Here is an 18,398-nt window from a genome sequence, read left to right as displayed (position 1 = left end):
AAATAAATAAAAATAGTTTAACCAGAACACACTGCAGAACACACTGGGATCTGCATTTGCAATAATCAGTCCCTGTAACATTCAACATTATTGAACCACTTTTTGTGCAGTACGAGTAAAGGGGGAAATATTCAAGTGCTTGCATGATTCTTTAGTTAAATGTATGTATAAAATGTATTTTATAAAAAGAAAAATATATATATTTATAGACTCTAATTTAAAGTTTCACAGTTTAAGTTTACAATTGTGACATGCAATGTCATAACATTTGATCTGAACAAAAAATGACATCTGCTTAATATCAATGAAAAATAGTGTTTGCAGGATTCCTAAAGAAAACAAAACAATTGTAAAACAATCAAATAAATACAGATGTTAAACATTCTCTGAACTTTTCAACTTGGATTTCACAGGTTTTTCAGTTTGTGTTTATGTTCCGTGTGGAATCGCTGAGACCGCGACGCGTGAACCGCCCCAACTGCACAAAACGCCCCCGAATTACGAGAGAAAGCTGCAGCTGCACGGCGACTCTACCACCCGCCGCCCCCCGCGCAAAGGCTCTTCAACCGAGGTTGCGCTTGCGCCGCGGTCCCAGGGCGGACATTACCACAAAAGCCCAACTGGCGCCACACTTCAGCTTTGTACATCGAAACGAGAACTGGAACAATTATTTCATCCTCCATTACTGGCAGCGAACTATATTAACGCTAACATTAGTGGAGTGTGCTGATGCTAGTGTTTCCTGTCACTGTTTAAGTTCAGAGATGAAGACTGATATCTAGCGGTCAGGATATGAACTCAAAGCGAAACAACTGCCATGAATCTTGTATGATTTTTTATTTTTTTTTTAAATATCGATATTCCGTTTTGGAGAATCGATACAGTATCGCCAAACAAAATATTGCGATACTCACGTGTATCGATATTTTCTTACACCCCTAATATACATTAGAGATGCAACAATACCATTTTTTCAGGAGGCGGTTAAATGTAGCGTTTTTTTATTCCAAGTTTCACTCTACATAGAGATGCAATCCCATAAATTTTCCAGCAAACGGGCTGAAGTTGCCTTCCTGATCTCCTTGCTAACCGGACGGGCATTGCTCTGGGCACGAGCCATCTGGAACTCACAGACCACCATAATTAACTCTTTCGATGCTTTCTCTTCGGCCTATCTACCGACTCGCTCTCCATTGCCGACCAACTCATCCGCCTCCGTCAGGGAGATTCTTCAGCCAGTGACTATACTCTACAGTTCTGGACTCTTGTGGCCTCGTGTGGATGGAACGAGGCAGCGCTACTCACTGCTTACCGCCAGGGCTTGGATCCACAGATCAGAGCCCAGATGGCGATCTATGATGACACTGTCGGTCTGGAGAGCTTAATGCAGAAGGCCGTTAAGATCTCCCAACGTCTCACGGCTTGTCAGCCGGACATAACCGCTCATTCTCCGTCCTCACCAGCCGCCTGTCCTCCGGTACCAGAACCTATGCAAACGGATACAAAGCTACAGCGGAGTTTCGGGGCACTTCATTTGGGTGTTCACCTCTCGCCCCCCACGCCCAGCGGTGAGTACCCTCCAATTGGATTCAAGATTCTTATTCGTCACACACAATTATACAGAGTATAACCAGCAGTGAAATGTAAGTCAGGTCCACTCCAAGGACAGTGCAATTGTATATACAAATTTTAAGAAAAAGAAAAGTATAAAAAATAAAAAGAATAAAATAAAAGATAAAAAAATATAAATATAAATGTGCAGGTCAGTATATTGTTGAGATAAATAGTAATATAACAGGAATGTGCAAAAAAGTTGTACAGGGTATTTAAATAGCAGCAATATGAGGTAGAGAAAAATTATGAATAGCTTATTGATATAGTGATGTTAACATGGAGTCAAGTGATGTTATGACACTGATGACATGATGTTATGAGCCTGATGGCCTGGGGGAAGAAGTTCCTCCTAAGTCTCTAAGTTTTTGCCATCAGGCTACGGAAGCGCTTACCAGAAGGAAGCAAAGTGAATAGTCGGTTACCAGGGTGATTAGAGTCCTTGATAATTTTGACAGCTCTACTTTTGCAGCGTTTGAGGTAAATGTCCTGCAGAGAGTCAATACACTTTCTATGGTCCCTGAATATAAAGTTTTCAGGATTGCTGGTGAGACCCTGGATTTCCTCAGCTGTCGCAGATGGTACAGTCTTTGCCTGGCTTTCTTAACCTGTGTTTGGATGTGTGTAGTCCAAGTCAGGTTCTCAGAGATGTTTACACCGAGGTACTTGAAGCTACTCACCCTCTCCACAGGGGTCCTACTGATCATAAGAGGAGTGTAGGGCTGCTGCTGTCTCTTCCTAAAGTCCATGATCAGCTCTTTAGTTTAGCTCACACTCAGAGATACAGTTGTCCTGGCACCATGATGTGAGTCTCTCTACCTCATCCAAGTATGCTGTCTCATCGTTGTTGGAGATGAGGCCCAGAACCACAGTATCATCAGCGAATTTGATAATAGATGTGGAGCTGTGAGAGGACACACAGTCATGCGTGTAGAGAGAGTAGAGCAGGGGACTCAGGACACAGCCCTGTGGGGCTCCTATGTTCAGAGTGATGGGGTTTGAGGTGAACTGGCCAACTTTCACCACTTGAGGTCTGCCGGTGAGGAAGTCTTGAATCCAGTCACAGAGTGAGGAGTTTAGGCCGAGGTCTGTGAGTTTAAAAGCCAGCTTGATGGGGACTATAGTGTTGAAAGCTGAGCTATAGTCAATGAATAGCAGCCTTACATAATTCCCATTGTTACTGTCCAACTGTGTGAGGGAAGAGTGGAGGACGTGAGAGATGGCATCGTCCGTAGATCTGTTTGGGAGATCTGTTTGGGAGACCCTCTTCAGCAAACTGATGAGGGTCCAAAGTATCAGGTATGGAGGAGCAAATGTGGCTCTTTACAAGTCTCTCAAAAACCTTCATGACTATAGATGTGATGGCAACTGGGCGATAGTCATTCAGGCAAGAGGGTTTATTGTTCTTAGGCACAGGGATTATTACGGATTTTTTAAATGAGGTGGGAACCATGGAGGTAGCAAGGGACTCATTAAAGATAGAAGTGAACAAACCAGCGAGCTGATCGGCACAGGACCTCAGAACACGGCCGGTTATCCCATCAGGTCCGGCTGCTTTCCTGACGTTCACTTTCTTTAGCGCCCTCCGAACCTCATCCTCTGACACGGTGATTATAGGATCATCGCTGCTCTGCCGCTGCTTCCTGACGCGCTGCCGCCATTGCAATCGAAGCAGCCGAAGAAGATGTTTAACTCATCGGCCAGCAACGGATCTGCTCTCACCTCCGCGGAGGATTAGTTTCCGAAGGCACAGATGGTCCTCAGTCCCTGCCACATCCGTTGAGAGTCATTGAGCTGGAAATGGGACTCAATTCTCTCTCTGTATCTGTGTTTAGCGGCTCTTACTGCGCGTCGGAGAGCATAGCACGATGCTTTGTACTCGCTCATATTCCTGGTCAGAAGAGCCTCATTGTAAGCGGCAGTGCATGTGTTAACCGCAGCATGGACTGTACTGTCTACCCACGGTTTCTGGTTGGAGAATGTCCTTATCGTTATTGTTTCTGTAGCTTGCTCGGTTAGCATGTTTACAAAGCTTAATGCTACATCCGTGAACTCGCTGACGTCAGAAGAACTCTCCCGGAACATGTCCCAGTCAACGCCATCAAGAGCCGCCTGCAGCATAGCCTCTGAGTGGGAGGACCAGCGCGTCACTACTCTCTGCACCGGAGGATCCTGAACGAGCCTTTGTTTGTATTCCGGTGTGAGAAAAATGGCGGCATGGTCCGATTTACCAAAAGCCGGAAGTGAGCGGGCTTTGTAGGCATTCTTGAACTGAGTGTAGCAATGATCCAGTGTGTTTGGTCCTCTAGTTGGACAGGATACATGTTGGTGAAAGTTCGGCATGACCCATCTGAGGTTAGCTTTGTTAAAGTCCCCCGCGATGATAATTGGAGCTTGCGCAGTGGTAAGCTCTACCTTACCACTGCTAACGGTACAACTGCTCACCCCACGTCATTTAATTTCAGTACCCACCCTCGTGGACTCTGGATCCTCAGGCAATTTCATCTCACAAGCCCACATAAAACAGCTTGATTTACCCCGCCAGAGACAGGCAGAGCTGAAGATCGAGACCATACAGGGAAAACCGCTCGGGCGTGGACACATCAAGTTCTGGTCTCCGCCGATCACTCTGCAAGTAGGCTGTCTTCATCAGGAGAGCATTTCCTTTCTTGTACTGGAGGGACCCACAGTCGATATCATCCTGGGACGCCCCTGGCTATCTCAACATTCCCCCGAAGTCAGATGGGATATCAGAGAGATCTTCCGATGGAGTAAAACCAGCATCCAAAACTGTCTCTCTAACGTCACTGTACCCATGGTTAGAAACCTGAAGCTCCAAGTTCATTCCACCCTAGTGGAGAGCCCTGACGATCCCATCTGACTACCTGGCGTTCCAGGATGTCTTCAACAAACAGGCAGCCACGAAGTTACCACCGCACCGGCCATGGGATTGTGCCATCGACCTGCTGCCTGGAGCTATACTCCCAAGGGTCGAGTATACCCCCTGTCCATCCCGGAGCGTAAAGCGATGGAGGATTACATCAAGTCAAGTCAAGTCTGCTTTATTGTCAATTCTTCCACATGTACGGCACATTCATACATACAGAGAATTTAAATTGCGTTACTCACAGACCCTTGGTGCATACAATTAACATTTAAGACACTGACAGTAGACGTTCAAATACAGATAAATACAGTTTAAACATATGTACATACAACTATACAGATATACAAATGAGGAGATTGTACAAAAATAAAGAAAGAGATAGATAAAGTGGCATAAGGTACATGACAAATAGAGTGAAAACCAGTTAATTAAAACAAAACTGCAGATATATGTGTATATGTATAGAGTGTATATATATATATATAGTGCAAGAGGAGCTTATCAGTCTGAGGACATTGTAGAAAAATAAAATAAGAGATAGATAAAGTGGCATAAGGCACATGGCAGAATAGAGTGCAAACCAGTTAAATAAAAAATAACTGTGCAGATATATGTGTAGTGCAAGAAGAGCTTATCAGTCTAAAGTGACAAGAGAACAGTCTTTTTATCAGACTATCCGAAGAGGTAGTTTGTAGTCGATGCTGGATGAGGTAGCGATCAGTCTATAAGTGTCAGGTGCTGGTCACAGTTTTTAAGTGGGTGGGGGGGGGGGGGGGTGGAAGGGTCCTGGGGAGTGTTGCATGGGGTAAAAGAGGGGGGGGGGGGCAAGGACAGGAGGGAGTTCAGCTTCCTGACAGCCTGATGTATGAAGCTGTCCTTCAGTCTGCCGGTCCTTGCCTGGAGACTCTGCAATCTCCTCTCTGATGGCAGCAGACTGAAGATGCTGTGTGTCGGGTGGGTGGGATCACCTGCAATGCGGAGGGCTTTGCGGGTGAGACGGGTGCTGTAAATGGTGCTCAAGGAGGCTCTCCAACAACAGTTCATTCGCCCTTCCACCTCTCCGGCAGCCTCAAGCTTCTTCTTCGTGGGCAAGAAGGACGGAGGCTTCCGGCCCTGCATCGACTACCGGACCCTCAATGATCACACTGTCAAGCTCCCTTATCCTCCTCCCCTGGTCCCGGCCGCCCTCGAGGAACTCCGTGGGGCCTGCATCTTCTCGAAGCTGGACCTGCGGTGTGCCTATAACCTTGTTCGTATTCCGGCAAGGCGACGAGTGGAAGACGGCATTCATTACCCCCTCAGGCCACTATGAATATCAGGTCATGCCATATGGCCTTTCCAACTCTCCGTCTGTCTTCCAGTGGTTTATGAATGAGGTGCTCCGGGAGTTCCTTCACCGGTTTGTCATCATGTACATAGATGATATCCTGATCTACTCCTGGAACCTGGCCGAACATCGCCATCACGTGACGCAGGTCCTACGCCAACTCAAGAAACACCACTTCTACCTGAAGCTCGAGAAGTGTGAGTTCCACCGCCCCACGGTCCAGTTCCTCGGTTACATCCTCAGTGCGGATGGGATTCAGATGGACCAGGGGAAGGTCCAAGCCATCTGGGACTGGCCCCAGCCTCAAGTCAGTAAAGGAACTGCAATGATTCCTCGGCTTCGCAAATTTCTACCGGAGGTTCATTCTGAACTTCAGTCTCCTCTCAGCCCCCCTCACTCCATCAGAAACCCAAGTCTCTGTCCAGGAACTCCGAAGCTTGAGCCGTCTACAAGAAGCGCCAGGAGGCCTTCTGCACTGCTCCCATCCTCTCACATCCCGAACCCCAACTCCCATTCATAGTGGAAGTGGATGCCTCCACCACCGGCGTGGGAGCAGTGCTGTCTCAATACCACGTATCCATGCCTTCGACGAACCCTCCACACCTGAACCCATACTCCCTCCAGCCGTCCTTGTGAGCCCCATCCGGTGCTGGATGAACAGATCCGCAGTTGCAGTTGACAGATTCTCCAAAGCCTGCAAGCTCAGTCTCTCCTCAGGGTATCACCCCCAGACTAATGGCCAGACTGAGCGGAAGATTCAGGAGATTGGGAGATATCTCCGTGGCTACTGTCATGACAACCAGCACAGCTGGAACCGCTTCCTCCCGTGGGCCGAGTATGCACAAAATTCCCTCAAGCAAACCACCACCGGCCTCACCCCTTTCCAGTGCATACTCGGCTACCAACACCCTCTGTTTCCCTGGACAGAAGAGCCTTCCGACGTTCCAGCTGTCAACCACTGGTTCCGAGCAAGCGAGAGAGATTGGGACTCAGCTCATGTCCAACTCCAGCAGGCAGTGCGGAGACACAAGACCTATGCAGATGTCCGTCGGTCTGCCACCCCCGTCTAAGGTCTGGCTCTTCACCCAGGATCTGCGTCTCCGCCTGCCCTGCCGGAAGCTGAGTCCCCGCTATATCGGTCCCTTTACCATTGTGAGGCAGATAAATGAGGTCACCTACTGTCTCCAACTCCCTGCACGGTATTGTATCCATCCAGCATTCCATGTCTCACTCCTCAAGCCCGTCTATCCCTCTATCACAGAACCCGATGAGCCTGATCATCCCGAGATCATTGAGAAGCCCCTAGTTTACAGGGTGCAGGACATCTTGGACTCTCGGCGATGGGGTGGTCGTCTGGAATATCTTATTGACTGGGAGGGATACGGGCCGGAGGAAAGATCCTGGGTGGCCCGGGATGATGTGCTGGATCCCTCTCTCCTGGCCGAGCTTCACCAGAACCACCCTGACTGTACCGCACCTAGAGGCCGTGGCCGACCCCGTTGCAGTAATAGGGCGTCAGGAGCCGCCCCTAGAGGAGGGGGTACTGTCAGAGAGTCATCACAGTCACCGCAGTCTCCACCAACGACACTCACCAGATCCCAGTCCCCTGATTTCTGATCACCGCCACCTGCCGGCACTAATCAGCAGCACTATATCCCTGCACTCCTCCCGTTCACTCACTGTCTGGTCTCAAACATTCCATGTTGACTAACCTGACCCACTTACCTTTTGTCTACCTACCAGTTGCTCCTGTGTTCCTATTCCCGTTCTCCATTGCTCCTGTGCTCCACGCTCCGCTGTTCCCTCTGGATCCCCTGGATTAGGATACAAGGACATTTACACTCAGATAAGCCCCAAGAGACTTTCCCATTCCCCGCCTGCTTACCCGGACTTACTGCTCATTTCATTCCCCTCTGCTGCTTTTCAATAAACCTCTTGTTTGTATTGCACTTACCTCTGTGTCCCGTGTCTATCTGCTGACACCAATCCGATACCAGCACAGTTTTCTTTTTTAAATAGATGTAGAATTTCTATACTTCTCTGTGTTGACCTGATCGTCACTCTTTTGTGTGTTAAACACAATCTACTACATACAGATAACTTAATTTAATGACAAATTACAAATAAAAAAATATATAATCATAATCTATGACAAAAATACTATTATAAACTAGGTTAGTGGATAATTCAGCAATATTGTTGCACAATAATTTTATAAAACCTAGTGAAACATTTTTATTTACAAATAAAAGTAAATAAGTGTATGACTAAATCTGGTAAAATGGTACACATTGCTCTTTGTATTGTTGTAAAATACATTCATGAAAAAACAAGCAAACACATATATAAATATATACTATAAAGACATTTCTTTTAAATCTATAGCACAGTAATGAAGGCAGCAACATATGATAGATAAGACAGAACAAGAAAGACTATTATTATTAATAATCTTTCATTGCGCAAAAGTATTATAAAACGAAAGGCTCCAATACAGATCGGCACAAAGCGCGTATGCGCATCCTGTGCGCAGAATGATGCGCTTGAAGCGACACTGAGTCACAGCACACAGGAAAAGTTCCAAGTACAAAGGGAAGAGATACTGATGCGTAGTGTACTAAATCTGTGCGTTAGTTTATTGATCCTTTTCGTTTAACAGTTTTAAACCTCAGTTACTGTGCGCTCTTGAAGAGAGTTTGACTGTAGTAACCGAACGAGACACGCAGTTTGAATGCTGAATGGAGGATAACAGACAGACGCAGCAGAGAGAAGAGTTTACATGAACTTGAATTTAACGACTTAAATATTCATCTGTAACTCAGATTAAACTATGGAACAGCTTCAGAACACTTGAAATATAGTGCATGAAAACCTTATGGTGCTTTATAATGTTTTTGTGCCTTTCGTGGGGCTCAACAATAGCACAGAATAGTATACGCACAATATCGGATTTGGATTGGTCTCGTCTGACCGATACCTGATCCGAAGAAAATGACCGTATCGGAGCCGATACCGATCCTGAGTATCGGATCGATGCATCCCTAATATACATACGGAAAAACATACTAAGTTGGGCTGTTGATTTAACCACAGCTGTCAGTCATCCCACGCCGATGAACATGGTGCAGGACCACTGACTGACTGTGTGATGGAGACTAGTAGAATGCAGATATATAAGCCTAAAATTCAAGATATGAGGACAAAAAAAAAGAACCACCCTCTTATATTTACATCATATGATACAGCTTAGCAATATCACACCAGCAAGAGTGCCGTTTCCCCCTAATGTCTGCACAACTGCACGTTGTTACGCTATAGATACCATATTGTATTTGCTTAATTTGCTAATTAAAATAGTTCAATCAAAGTCACAGCAGAACTGTCGAGTCTCTGATCAACACACAGCAGTTATTTATTACAGCATGAATCCACAGTTTTAAATGAATCGATTGAGTCACTGATTAGTTTCATATTAAAAAAAGTTTAATTCCATTTAAAAGTCAGATTTCAATATTCATCTAAAAAACATTAATCTTTTAGCATTATTTATGCAGTTCTAACTGAAGTATAAATGCATTCAGTCTGTGTAAATGTACCTAAATGCCACTTCAGATATGCGGCTTCTGAAAACAACGTTACGGCACATTATAACTTTACAAAAAGTAGCTGTAGAAAGAAATCATTTGTTTCAACATTTAATTTATTACAAATACATTTTTAGTGTCTATTCAATGCTTTTCTCATCTAACACAATGACTTTAACTGATCTTTTGGGGTAATTTCTCAATCACAATTGTGCGATTTATTTGTCATTAATTTTATTAATTAATCGGCATATCATTAAAAATGTTACTCGTATTACAGCCCTAATACTAATATAAGCATATTTTTACCGTCTATACAAAAGCAGCTGGTTATTAATCAACAAGTTTGTTTTTGACATACAGAATGAAATAAACAGCCTCTGCACAAGCACAGCTAACCCAGTGGCAATGGCTTCACTTCCGGAGTTCATGGGAATGGTCATGTGTAATGTGTAACACAAAACTGAAAGCTTCAGTGCATTTGTGATGTGTCTGTGTGTTTGGATTTGTTCAAACGCAACCACACACTCAGAGCATGCTGAAGCCTTCATGTTTGAGACAGATCTTGCTATAATGGCATAAACATGGATCGCTACATTTCATTACCGTGAAATTTGATAATTTATATATGTGACCCTGGACCACAAAACCAGTCATAAGGGTCCATTTTTTCTCAAATTGAGATTTATGAATACATTAGCTTTCCATTGATGTATGGTTTGTTATGATCGGACAATATTTGGCTGAGATACAACTATTTGAAAATCTGGAATCTGAGGGAGCAAAAAAATCTAAATATTGAGAAAATCTCCTTTAAAGTTGTTCAAATGAAGTTCTTAGCAATGCATATTACTAATCAAAAATTAAGTTTTGATATATTTACAGTAGAAAATTTACAAAATATCTTCATGGAACATGATCTTAATATCCTAATGATTTTTGACATAAAAGAAAAATGTATAATTTTGATCCATACAATGTATTGTTGGCTATTGCTACAAATATACCTGTGCTACTCATGACTGCTTTTGTGCTCCAGAGTCACATATTTGTACAACACTACTGCTCTAAATCTGTTCTCAACATAATTGAAAACTCTCCCAGGACTCACAGACACTAATCACCAGAGTTCAGTCATTCACAAAGCACAGCATCTGAGCCCATCCACACAGTCCAAAAAGCCAAACCTGAAATCCTACAAGACTGAAAGAAACGCGTGTGCCGGGTGAAAGCATGGCGTACTGACAGATGCATGAATAAATCCCAGAGCTGGGACACAGAAGACACACATCTTGTAGCACACAGTGTGCAGATTAAGGTGACTTGTGTATGTTTACAGACCTAATCAATGAAGAAGAAGAGATGAAGACGCAGTGGTAAACCAAGCCAGGATCTTTAGCTGAATATTTAATAACATCTACAGGCCAGAGCATCAAAACACATCTGATCGTCCTCGAACCCTGACCTTCAGCCGTCTCACTGCAGGCCTCGCGGGAGCTCAGCCCCATTAAAGCACTCAGCGCCGAGCGGTTATCCGAAACACAAGCGAAACGCTCAGGAGCCTGCGAGCGCAGCCACAGTTGCAGCGGCCCAGAGCGAGTATCGGCTTTCTCTGCTATCTGGTACTTTCGGTAAAAAAGATTTGCAAACTGCAGCGCTCAGCTGTCATAGAGTTCTGGAACAAGTATTGAGCGGCTCGGCTCGGGTGTCTGTCAACGCGGCACATTAAAATAACAATAGATAGCTCCAGATGTAAACTAAAAGCTTTATTGACAAACTACAAACTAACACCTGGCGGGAAAACGGAAACCGGTGGGAGGAAGTAAACTGAGACTGCTTCTCGTGCAAGAAATAACGGCCGAGCAGCACGATAAAAACATCCTGCCCCCGCGATCACATCAAAACCTTATGATTACACAACAGCCACCTACAACACAAACCAGAGCAGATTCGTATCACAGCGAACGGGAACCATGCAGCGACACATGGAGGGATTTTACTGCAGCTCAATCTGACGATCGCTTCTCAGGGAACAGAAACGACGGATGCACTGCGAGCTGCTTCAGATCACACAGTCAAGTAAACGCTTTCAACCCTCCCAAACATCTACAGATCCAAGAGATTCCGTACATGCCCAAATTCACTTGTCGACCTTCACAAAACCAAAACCAATATATCACATTACAGTTGAACCGATGGTAAAATATCTGATACATGCACAGAAGACACATTACATATAAGTTTTATCCATAAATTTAAATTCTTTCTCCAGTGAAAAGACTGAATCAGGAGAGAAATCTGCACAGATCAAGCCAAAACAGCTCTGAACAAACATGTGGCTGGATTTTGATTTGAGAGACGACAGCAGATGCACTTTTTTCACTGGACTCGTATTGGAGTTAAAAACGTCTTGATAGATTTGTTTCAGCTTTTGTCTTCTCCAGATGCTAACTGATGGACTGGAGTGTACGGCTGGTCCGAATACTATTTTTTGAGCTTCGAAGAGTCGGTAGTAATCAACACCGAATATTCTAAGCTTTGGAGGGAGGGGGCTGAACATATTCTTCTCTCTAATAAATGCAGGAATCTCTGCATGTCTGTTTGCATTTTTATTATGTCGAGAACCGTTCATCCAATCGACTTCATGCGTGGCGGGTGTGTTGCAGCGGACCCAAGGGAGTGCAATGTCACATTTTGGTGCAATATGGACACGCGACATTCAGAATTAATACACTTTAATAAACTACAGAACTGTGCGAACAGAGAACGGACACCGATTTCGGTTCCTTTCTCACCGAACCTGGTCGCAGGCAGCGTCTGCTGTCTGTGGGACAGAGGAGCTCTGAAGGTGCTTCTTACATGCAGTGGCCATTGATGTTAAGATCGTTTTTACTGAAGAGCTCAATACATGAGTATCACGTTCCTCCTGCTCAAGACACAGCAGTGCGCAGTGATACTGCACACACACACACACACACACACTCACACACACTCATACACTTACACATCGACTCACACTCGTAAGCTCACGCATTCACTCACAAAGAAACACACTCACAAACTCTCTCTCACTCTCACACACACACACACACACACAGAGAGAGAGAGAGCAGTTCAGCAAAGAAACTTATAAAACATCACAGTCAGCAACAAGAGGCAGTGCATTACAGTGATTTTAGCACATTTCAGCAAATGTAGTCATAAAAAAATAAATGTATTAAAACTTTAACAATAATAGTGCACTATGCAAAGTTTTTTTTTTTTTTTAAGAAATTGTGTTTCCTGGATTCTATACTTTGATTTCATGCACATCAAAAATTGTGGTCAAATGAATGCACATTCAACAATTTAAGTCATCTTTTAGAAGGTAACCAAATCAAATTTGAACAATTCCTTTTACTGTTTGGCAAACAAAGTCCTGCACAACAGAGATTTACTGTTAAATTAAAACATGGAAGATAAATTGTGATATTTAAATAAATAAAAAAGTTTCAATGCACTGTGATATTTTTATTATTGTGTTGGGAAGTAAATTTTACTATAATAGAACTTAACAATAATATGATGCACCGATTGACCGGCCAGAGACCGGAATTAGCCGGCTGTCCGCATGATCGGCCTGCACCAGTGACTGCTGGTCAGTCTGCCGATCCCGAGCTGGTCTGTTCTAACGTCACACTTACCCGCGACTGATAATGTTATTTATGTCCCACCAGATGAGGCTCGTGCAGCAAGTGTGAGAGAGACTCATGCAGAAATCAAAACAAATGAGCGCAACAGCTTAAAGATGCATAGTGCGGTGGAAACAAAAAAACTTGATTTAAATGTATAATATATGATTTAGGTAGGCTACGCAACATTGCACGACCAAAATGTTTCAACACGATTGTAATGTGATTTTATACAATAGTAGTTCAATAAACAAGAAGTTAAAATTAAGTGACTTACATTTTAGACATAATATTGTGTTTTTGCTCAATTTCGCAGATGAAAATAGTTCAATCAAAGCCACAGCAGAAGTTTTTTGTGTCTCTGAGCAACACAGCTGTGTTTCGTTACTGAATGAATCCACGGTTTGAACAAATCAAGTGAGTCAATGATTCAGTAACCCATTCATAAAGAGAGTCACTTGACTCGTATCTGAATGAATCAGCCGTTTGAATGAATCTGTTGAATGAATGAATAAATGACTCGCTCATTAAAACAGTATTTTGCCAAATTCTGTAACATTCCACATTATTAAATAAATTACATTTTTATGACTGGATTCTGTGATTCACGTGCATTTTCTGTTGAGAAGGCCCTAAATGACGCACAGAGCTGACTGCAAATCTTCTCCGAGTGGCACACACAGAATTCATCAGGTGTGTGCTCAATCATATTTCTATTAGAATCATCAACGTTTATGAGAATCAGCCAGACTCTCCAGAAGGTGTTAAACACACACAGTCTGTTCATTCAGAATCAGCTCGGTCTGAGAGTCACAAAGCAATCTGGCAGTCAGATTAAAGAGCTGATCTTTGTGGTCTGGGGCATGCTGGGTAATGTGTGCTGAGAGTGCTCACCCATGCTGTTGGTGGAGCTGCACCACATCAGCAGACAGGCCGTGCAGATGAGATTCAACACGCCGAACAGAAGAATCCTCCAGGACTGAAACACACAGACACATCCTCATCTCTACCAGCTCAGTTCCGAGAGATCACAATAGTGTGTGAGATCAGAAGAGGCCTCAGGGCTGAGAGAAAAACACTGAAACACTGACCCCTGCTGTCAGAAAACACTACTAACACCTCAGCAAACTCCTTATATCATGATCAAAAAATGCTTGTTAAAACTTCCATTAACAGTATGCAAGAAGGCAAAAGCAGGGAGTTATGTCTGATATTAATTGTGTCATTTTTTTAATTCCTTCCCGATGTGTTTTTAAAGGGGTCATATGATGCAATTTCAAGTTGTCCTTTCTCTTTGGAGTGTTACAAGCTGTTCATGCATAGATAAGATCCCTGAAGTGGCAAAGACTAAAGTCTCAAAACCAAAGAGATATTCTTTATAAAAGTTAAGACTCGACCACGACCCCTAAAACGGCTCATTTAAACACTCCCCCCACGTCTACGTCACGATGTGGGGAGATTTACATAACACCGCCCAAATGTTTACACAAAGAAAGAAGGCGTAACTATTATTCTGGCTGTAGTATTGTTGCTGCCGCCGGCTCCAAGTCCTGGAGACGCTGTGTTTCGTTGTGAAAGAGAAAGTACTTTGTTTGGGCTTTCAAAAGAGGACACAAGTAGAAATCAGTGGTTAAGTTGTATTTACAACACTGTTCCAGAACAGTTCAACCCAAATATTAGAGTGTGTGCAGCACATTTTATGGAGGACTGTTTCCTGAACTTGAGAGAGTCGCCTACAATGCTGACTGTACAAAGACTGTTTCTATAAAGTGGGGCAATTCCAGCTTTGCAAGGACAGCCTGACGCTTCTGACTCACAGCCTGTAAGTATGTTTCTGCTACTGACGATTCAAACGTGAGTTCTGAGCTCTGTAGAGTAGTGCTTGTTTGTTGTTTCTCCGATCACAAATGCAGACATGGTAATGTTTACACGGCACGATGCAACACAACGCGTAAAAAGACAGTAGAAGTCATTATAATCAGTAATTATGTCCCCACTGGATACAACAAATGCCTCGTTTATAATGGGTTTTATTGTTTGTCTCGTCGCGCCGGGACACACCATCACAATATGGTGAGGGGCGTAACATTTGTCTCACGCTTGAGGTATTCGGCCAATCACAGCACTCCACGCTTCTCAGAACGATGCGCTTTGTAAAAATCGACGTGTTTCAGAAAGGCAGGGCATAGAGGAGCAACAATCATGTATAGTATGTGGAAAATAATGTGCTTTTTGAACTTTAACCACATAAACACATTGCATTACACCAAATACATAAAATAATGTTCTTTTTAGCAACATCATATGACCCCTTTAAATCACTGCTTTGTTGTTTTCCTGTAATGAAGAGCTGAGTTGAGTGAAGACTCACCCGTCTGTCAGACGTCACCAGACTGAACTCCTGCGCAAATTTGCCCAGGACGGAGCGATGAGTTCTGCGGAAGGGATGTATCGTACCCTGCAGTGATGGACAGAGAGCAGATCAGCACACAGAAAACTACATTACCCACAATCCTGAGAGTCCACAGCCAATGAGCTCAGCAATGAACACACTCTCCCACGATGCTTCGGAGAACACACCCAAGGAAGAAAAAAGTCCTACAAGGCATAAACTAGTAATCAAAAGTTTAGGGTGAGCAAGATTTAAAAATATAATTAATTAATACTTTTATTAATATGGACACATTTAAATTGATCAAAAATGAGAGTAAAGACAATTATCATTTTAGGAATAAAAGCTGTTGTTTTGAACTTTCAATTCATCAAAGAATCCTGAAAAACAAAAAAAAGTATCAAGGTTTCCACTAGGGATGCCCCCTAATAGTCGACTAATCGTCAGTCGACCAGATGAGGCTTGGTCGACCAAAATTTTATAAGTCACTTATCTGCAAAAAAAAAGAGAGAAGAATCCACAGGCGACGGACAGATCGTTAAGGGCTGGTCTTTGTGGTAATTCAGTACATCGGGCAGGACATCTAAACACTCTCCTATCATTCATCGACCTCAAATATGGCTTATCATCTTAAATATGTAAGTATTAGCAACTTTACATGAACGCTCAATCTAATGTCAATGGAGAAATGTGCGCTGTTCAAGTGTCTGTGTGGAGTATAGAAGCTGAACAGCGCTCGCCGCAGGACAGATGCAGTCACTTGCTCTTAAAATACTCCCTCATTTTTGCTCATTCAGATAATATTAATACATCTTTTGAATCTGTAAAGACTATGATTATTTGTTTGCATTCACAATAACAACAAAACACTGGGCTTTAGTAAAATAATGAAAGCAAACAGGATGTGCTTTCTGCCGTCTCAGTCTCTGTGAACGTGAGCACGAAACTCTGTGTGTATCGTTGTCTTACAGACATTAAAAATATATCTATAGAGACTGAAATGTTTACTTTCAAATGAACCAATCCGTATGAAAGATGCATACAGGAGCATCACTACTGCAGAGTCACCGACTTCATCTCTTAAACAGAGAACACAGAAAGCAGTAGTTTATCTAAATATTAATGCAGCCTCCTCACTGTTTTTCCCTGACACATTCATAATCATGAATTATTCTGGTGTGCTGTGGCAATCTTATGTGTGCACTTGAGAGCTTATTAGGCTATTTAGGCAATTAAAGGCTCATTATAATGATTTCAATTAGGGATGCACAATATTAAAAATTTTAACCGATACCGATAACCGATAATTAAGTCCTTCTCATGGCCGATACCGATAAGTTTTTATATTATAATTTTCATATAATCTGCAGTTTGTGCACCCAGGAGAATACAAAATCTAAGATTCACTGATTAAACTGATATTTTAGTAACTCTGGCCTAACTATAGCAAACATCAGTCCTGACTCCTCAAATGTTTTTTACTTTTTGTGTAAGGCACCACAATACTTTGTAACAGAAATGGTTTAACAGAATTATGACAGAACTATGGTTTATCTGCAATTAACAACTCATTAACAACACATTTATATTCAAATATTTCATGCATAAAGAAATGCATCTATTCAACGTTTTTAGTGCACGAGGATGAGAAAGTTATATAGTCTTTAAGCAGTGTTGGGAGTAAGGCGTTACGAAAGTAATGCATTACAGTAACATTACTTTTTGCTGTAACGTAGTAGTGTAAGGCATTACTAATCAATTTTCAGTAATATTTTACTCTGTATATGTTCAGTAATGCTTGCATTACAACACACTTTTAGCCCCCAATTATTATTATTATTATTTTAAATTTAATTTAAAGTCAGGCTCCTACTTTTTTATGTCCCTAGGGCCGTGCTTCCGGCCAATATTCACGTCATAGTTCAGACGCGGGCCGGTCCTCGGGCCTGTTTTAGGCTTCTGCTTATCTTTATATTTTAGACATCCATCAATTATTGATGAAAAAAGATTGTCGCGCTGGTGGAAACAACATGAGTCCGTGCTGCGACTGTCAAGAGTGACTCGACGGTGTTTAGTGTCCCGCAGTAGCAGCGAGCCGTCAGCACAGATGAAGAGTTCTGCTTCAAATACACACAATAAAGCAAAAGCCCCAGCAAAAGTAATTACCATGAATGTGTCCGGGGGAAATAGTAAGGATTTGCCATCTCCTGGTTAGACGCGCCTTTAGAGAGAAGTCCATCTTCACAGATAACGATTATATTAAATAGTTTTTGTTTTCGTTTTTATTTATTTCGTTAAGTAGCAATTTAAAGCTTTCTTTAGATATATTTATCATGTCTGTGAGGCATGTATTTCGGTTCATTTTTATGAACGACAGTCACGCATCACAGATCAGATTTCATTTATCACCTGAGGAGAGAGTCGAGCTGACTGACAAGAGTGAGGTGAAAAAGACAAGACGATGGCAGAAGAGTTTCTAAACCAAATGTAAAAGCGCCTGTTTTAAGAATATTCTTGGATTTTGAAAAGCCTGTTGACCTGCCATTTATCTAAGGTGATATTGGAAGGTCTATTTATTTATTTATTTTTTAAACATTCGTTTCTCATTTAGCCTATTTGGTTCCACAGTATTTGCTGATTTTATTTTATTTAAACTGTGATATTTTTCCCATTATTTTACATCAAGGTGTATGCAGTCCATGCCTCTAAACTTTCCATCTCACTAATAAACGCTCTACGTTTTATAATTATTTGTTCCTCAGTCTTTACTGATTTTCAGTTTTGTATAGGCCTACCATGCATATTTAAAATTTGTAAGTTATCTGTTATTTTATATTAGGCATATAGCATGGTGCATTTTTTATTCGTTTTGTTAATAAAAGTTAGCTATATGTTCTATGTTGCAATTGACGCCGAATTGCCGTTA

The 18,398-nt window shown here is 42.6% G+C and overlaps 1 protein-coding gene across 1 annotated transcript in view; it reads right to left on the bottom strand.

Annotated features, from left to right (window-relative positions):
- Positions 1 to 18,398, bottom strand: part of LOC306882731 (zinc transporter 6-like) — a 34,004-nt gene that overhangs the window by 11,689 nt on the left and 3,917 nt on the right. The window contains exons 3-4 of the mRNA XM_079437581.1: positions 15,452 to 15,538; positions 13,975 to 14,059 (exon numbers count right to left, since the gene is read on the bottom strand). Coding sequence (XP_079293707.1) covers positions 13,975 to 14,059; positions 15,452 to 15,538 — 172 coding nt within the window. The remainder of the gene's footprint in view (positions 1 to 13,974; positions 14,060 to 15,451; positions 15,539 to 18,398) is intronic.

Source organism: Barbus barbus, assembly GCF_936440315.1.
Source record: "Barbus barbus genome assembly, chromosome: 16".
Classification (NCBI taxonomy): Eukaryota; Metazoa; Chordata; class Actinopteri; order Cypriniformes; family Cyprinidae; genus Barbus; species Barbus barbus.
The sequence above is the reverse complement of the archived record's forward strand: the minus strand, read 5'-3'. Positions and strand labels throughout refer to the sequence as shown.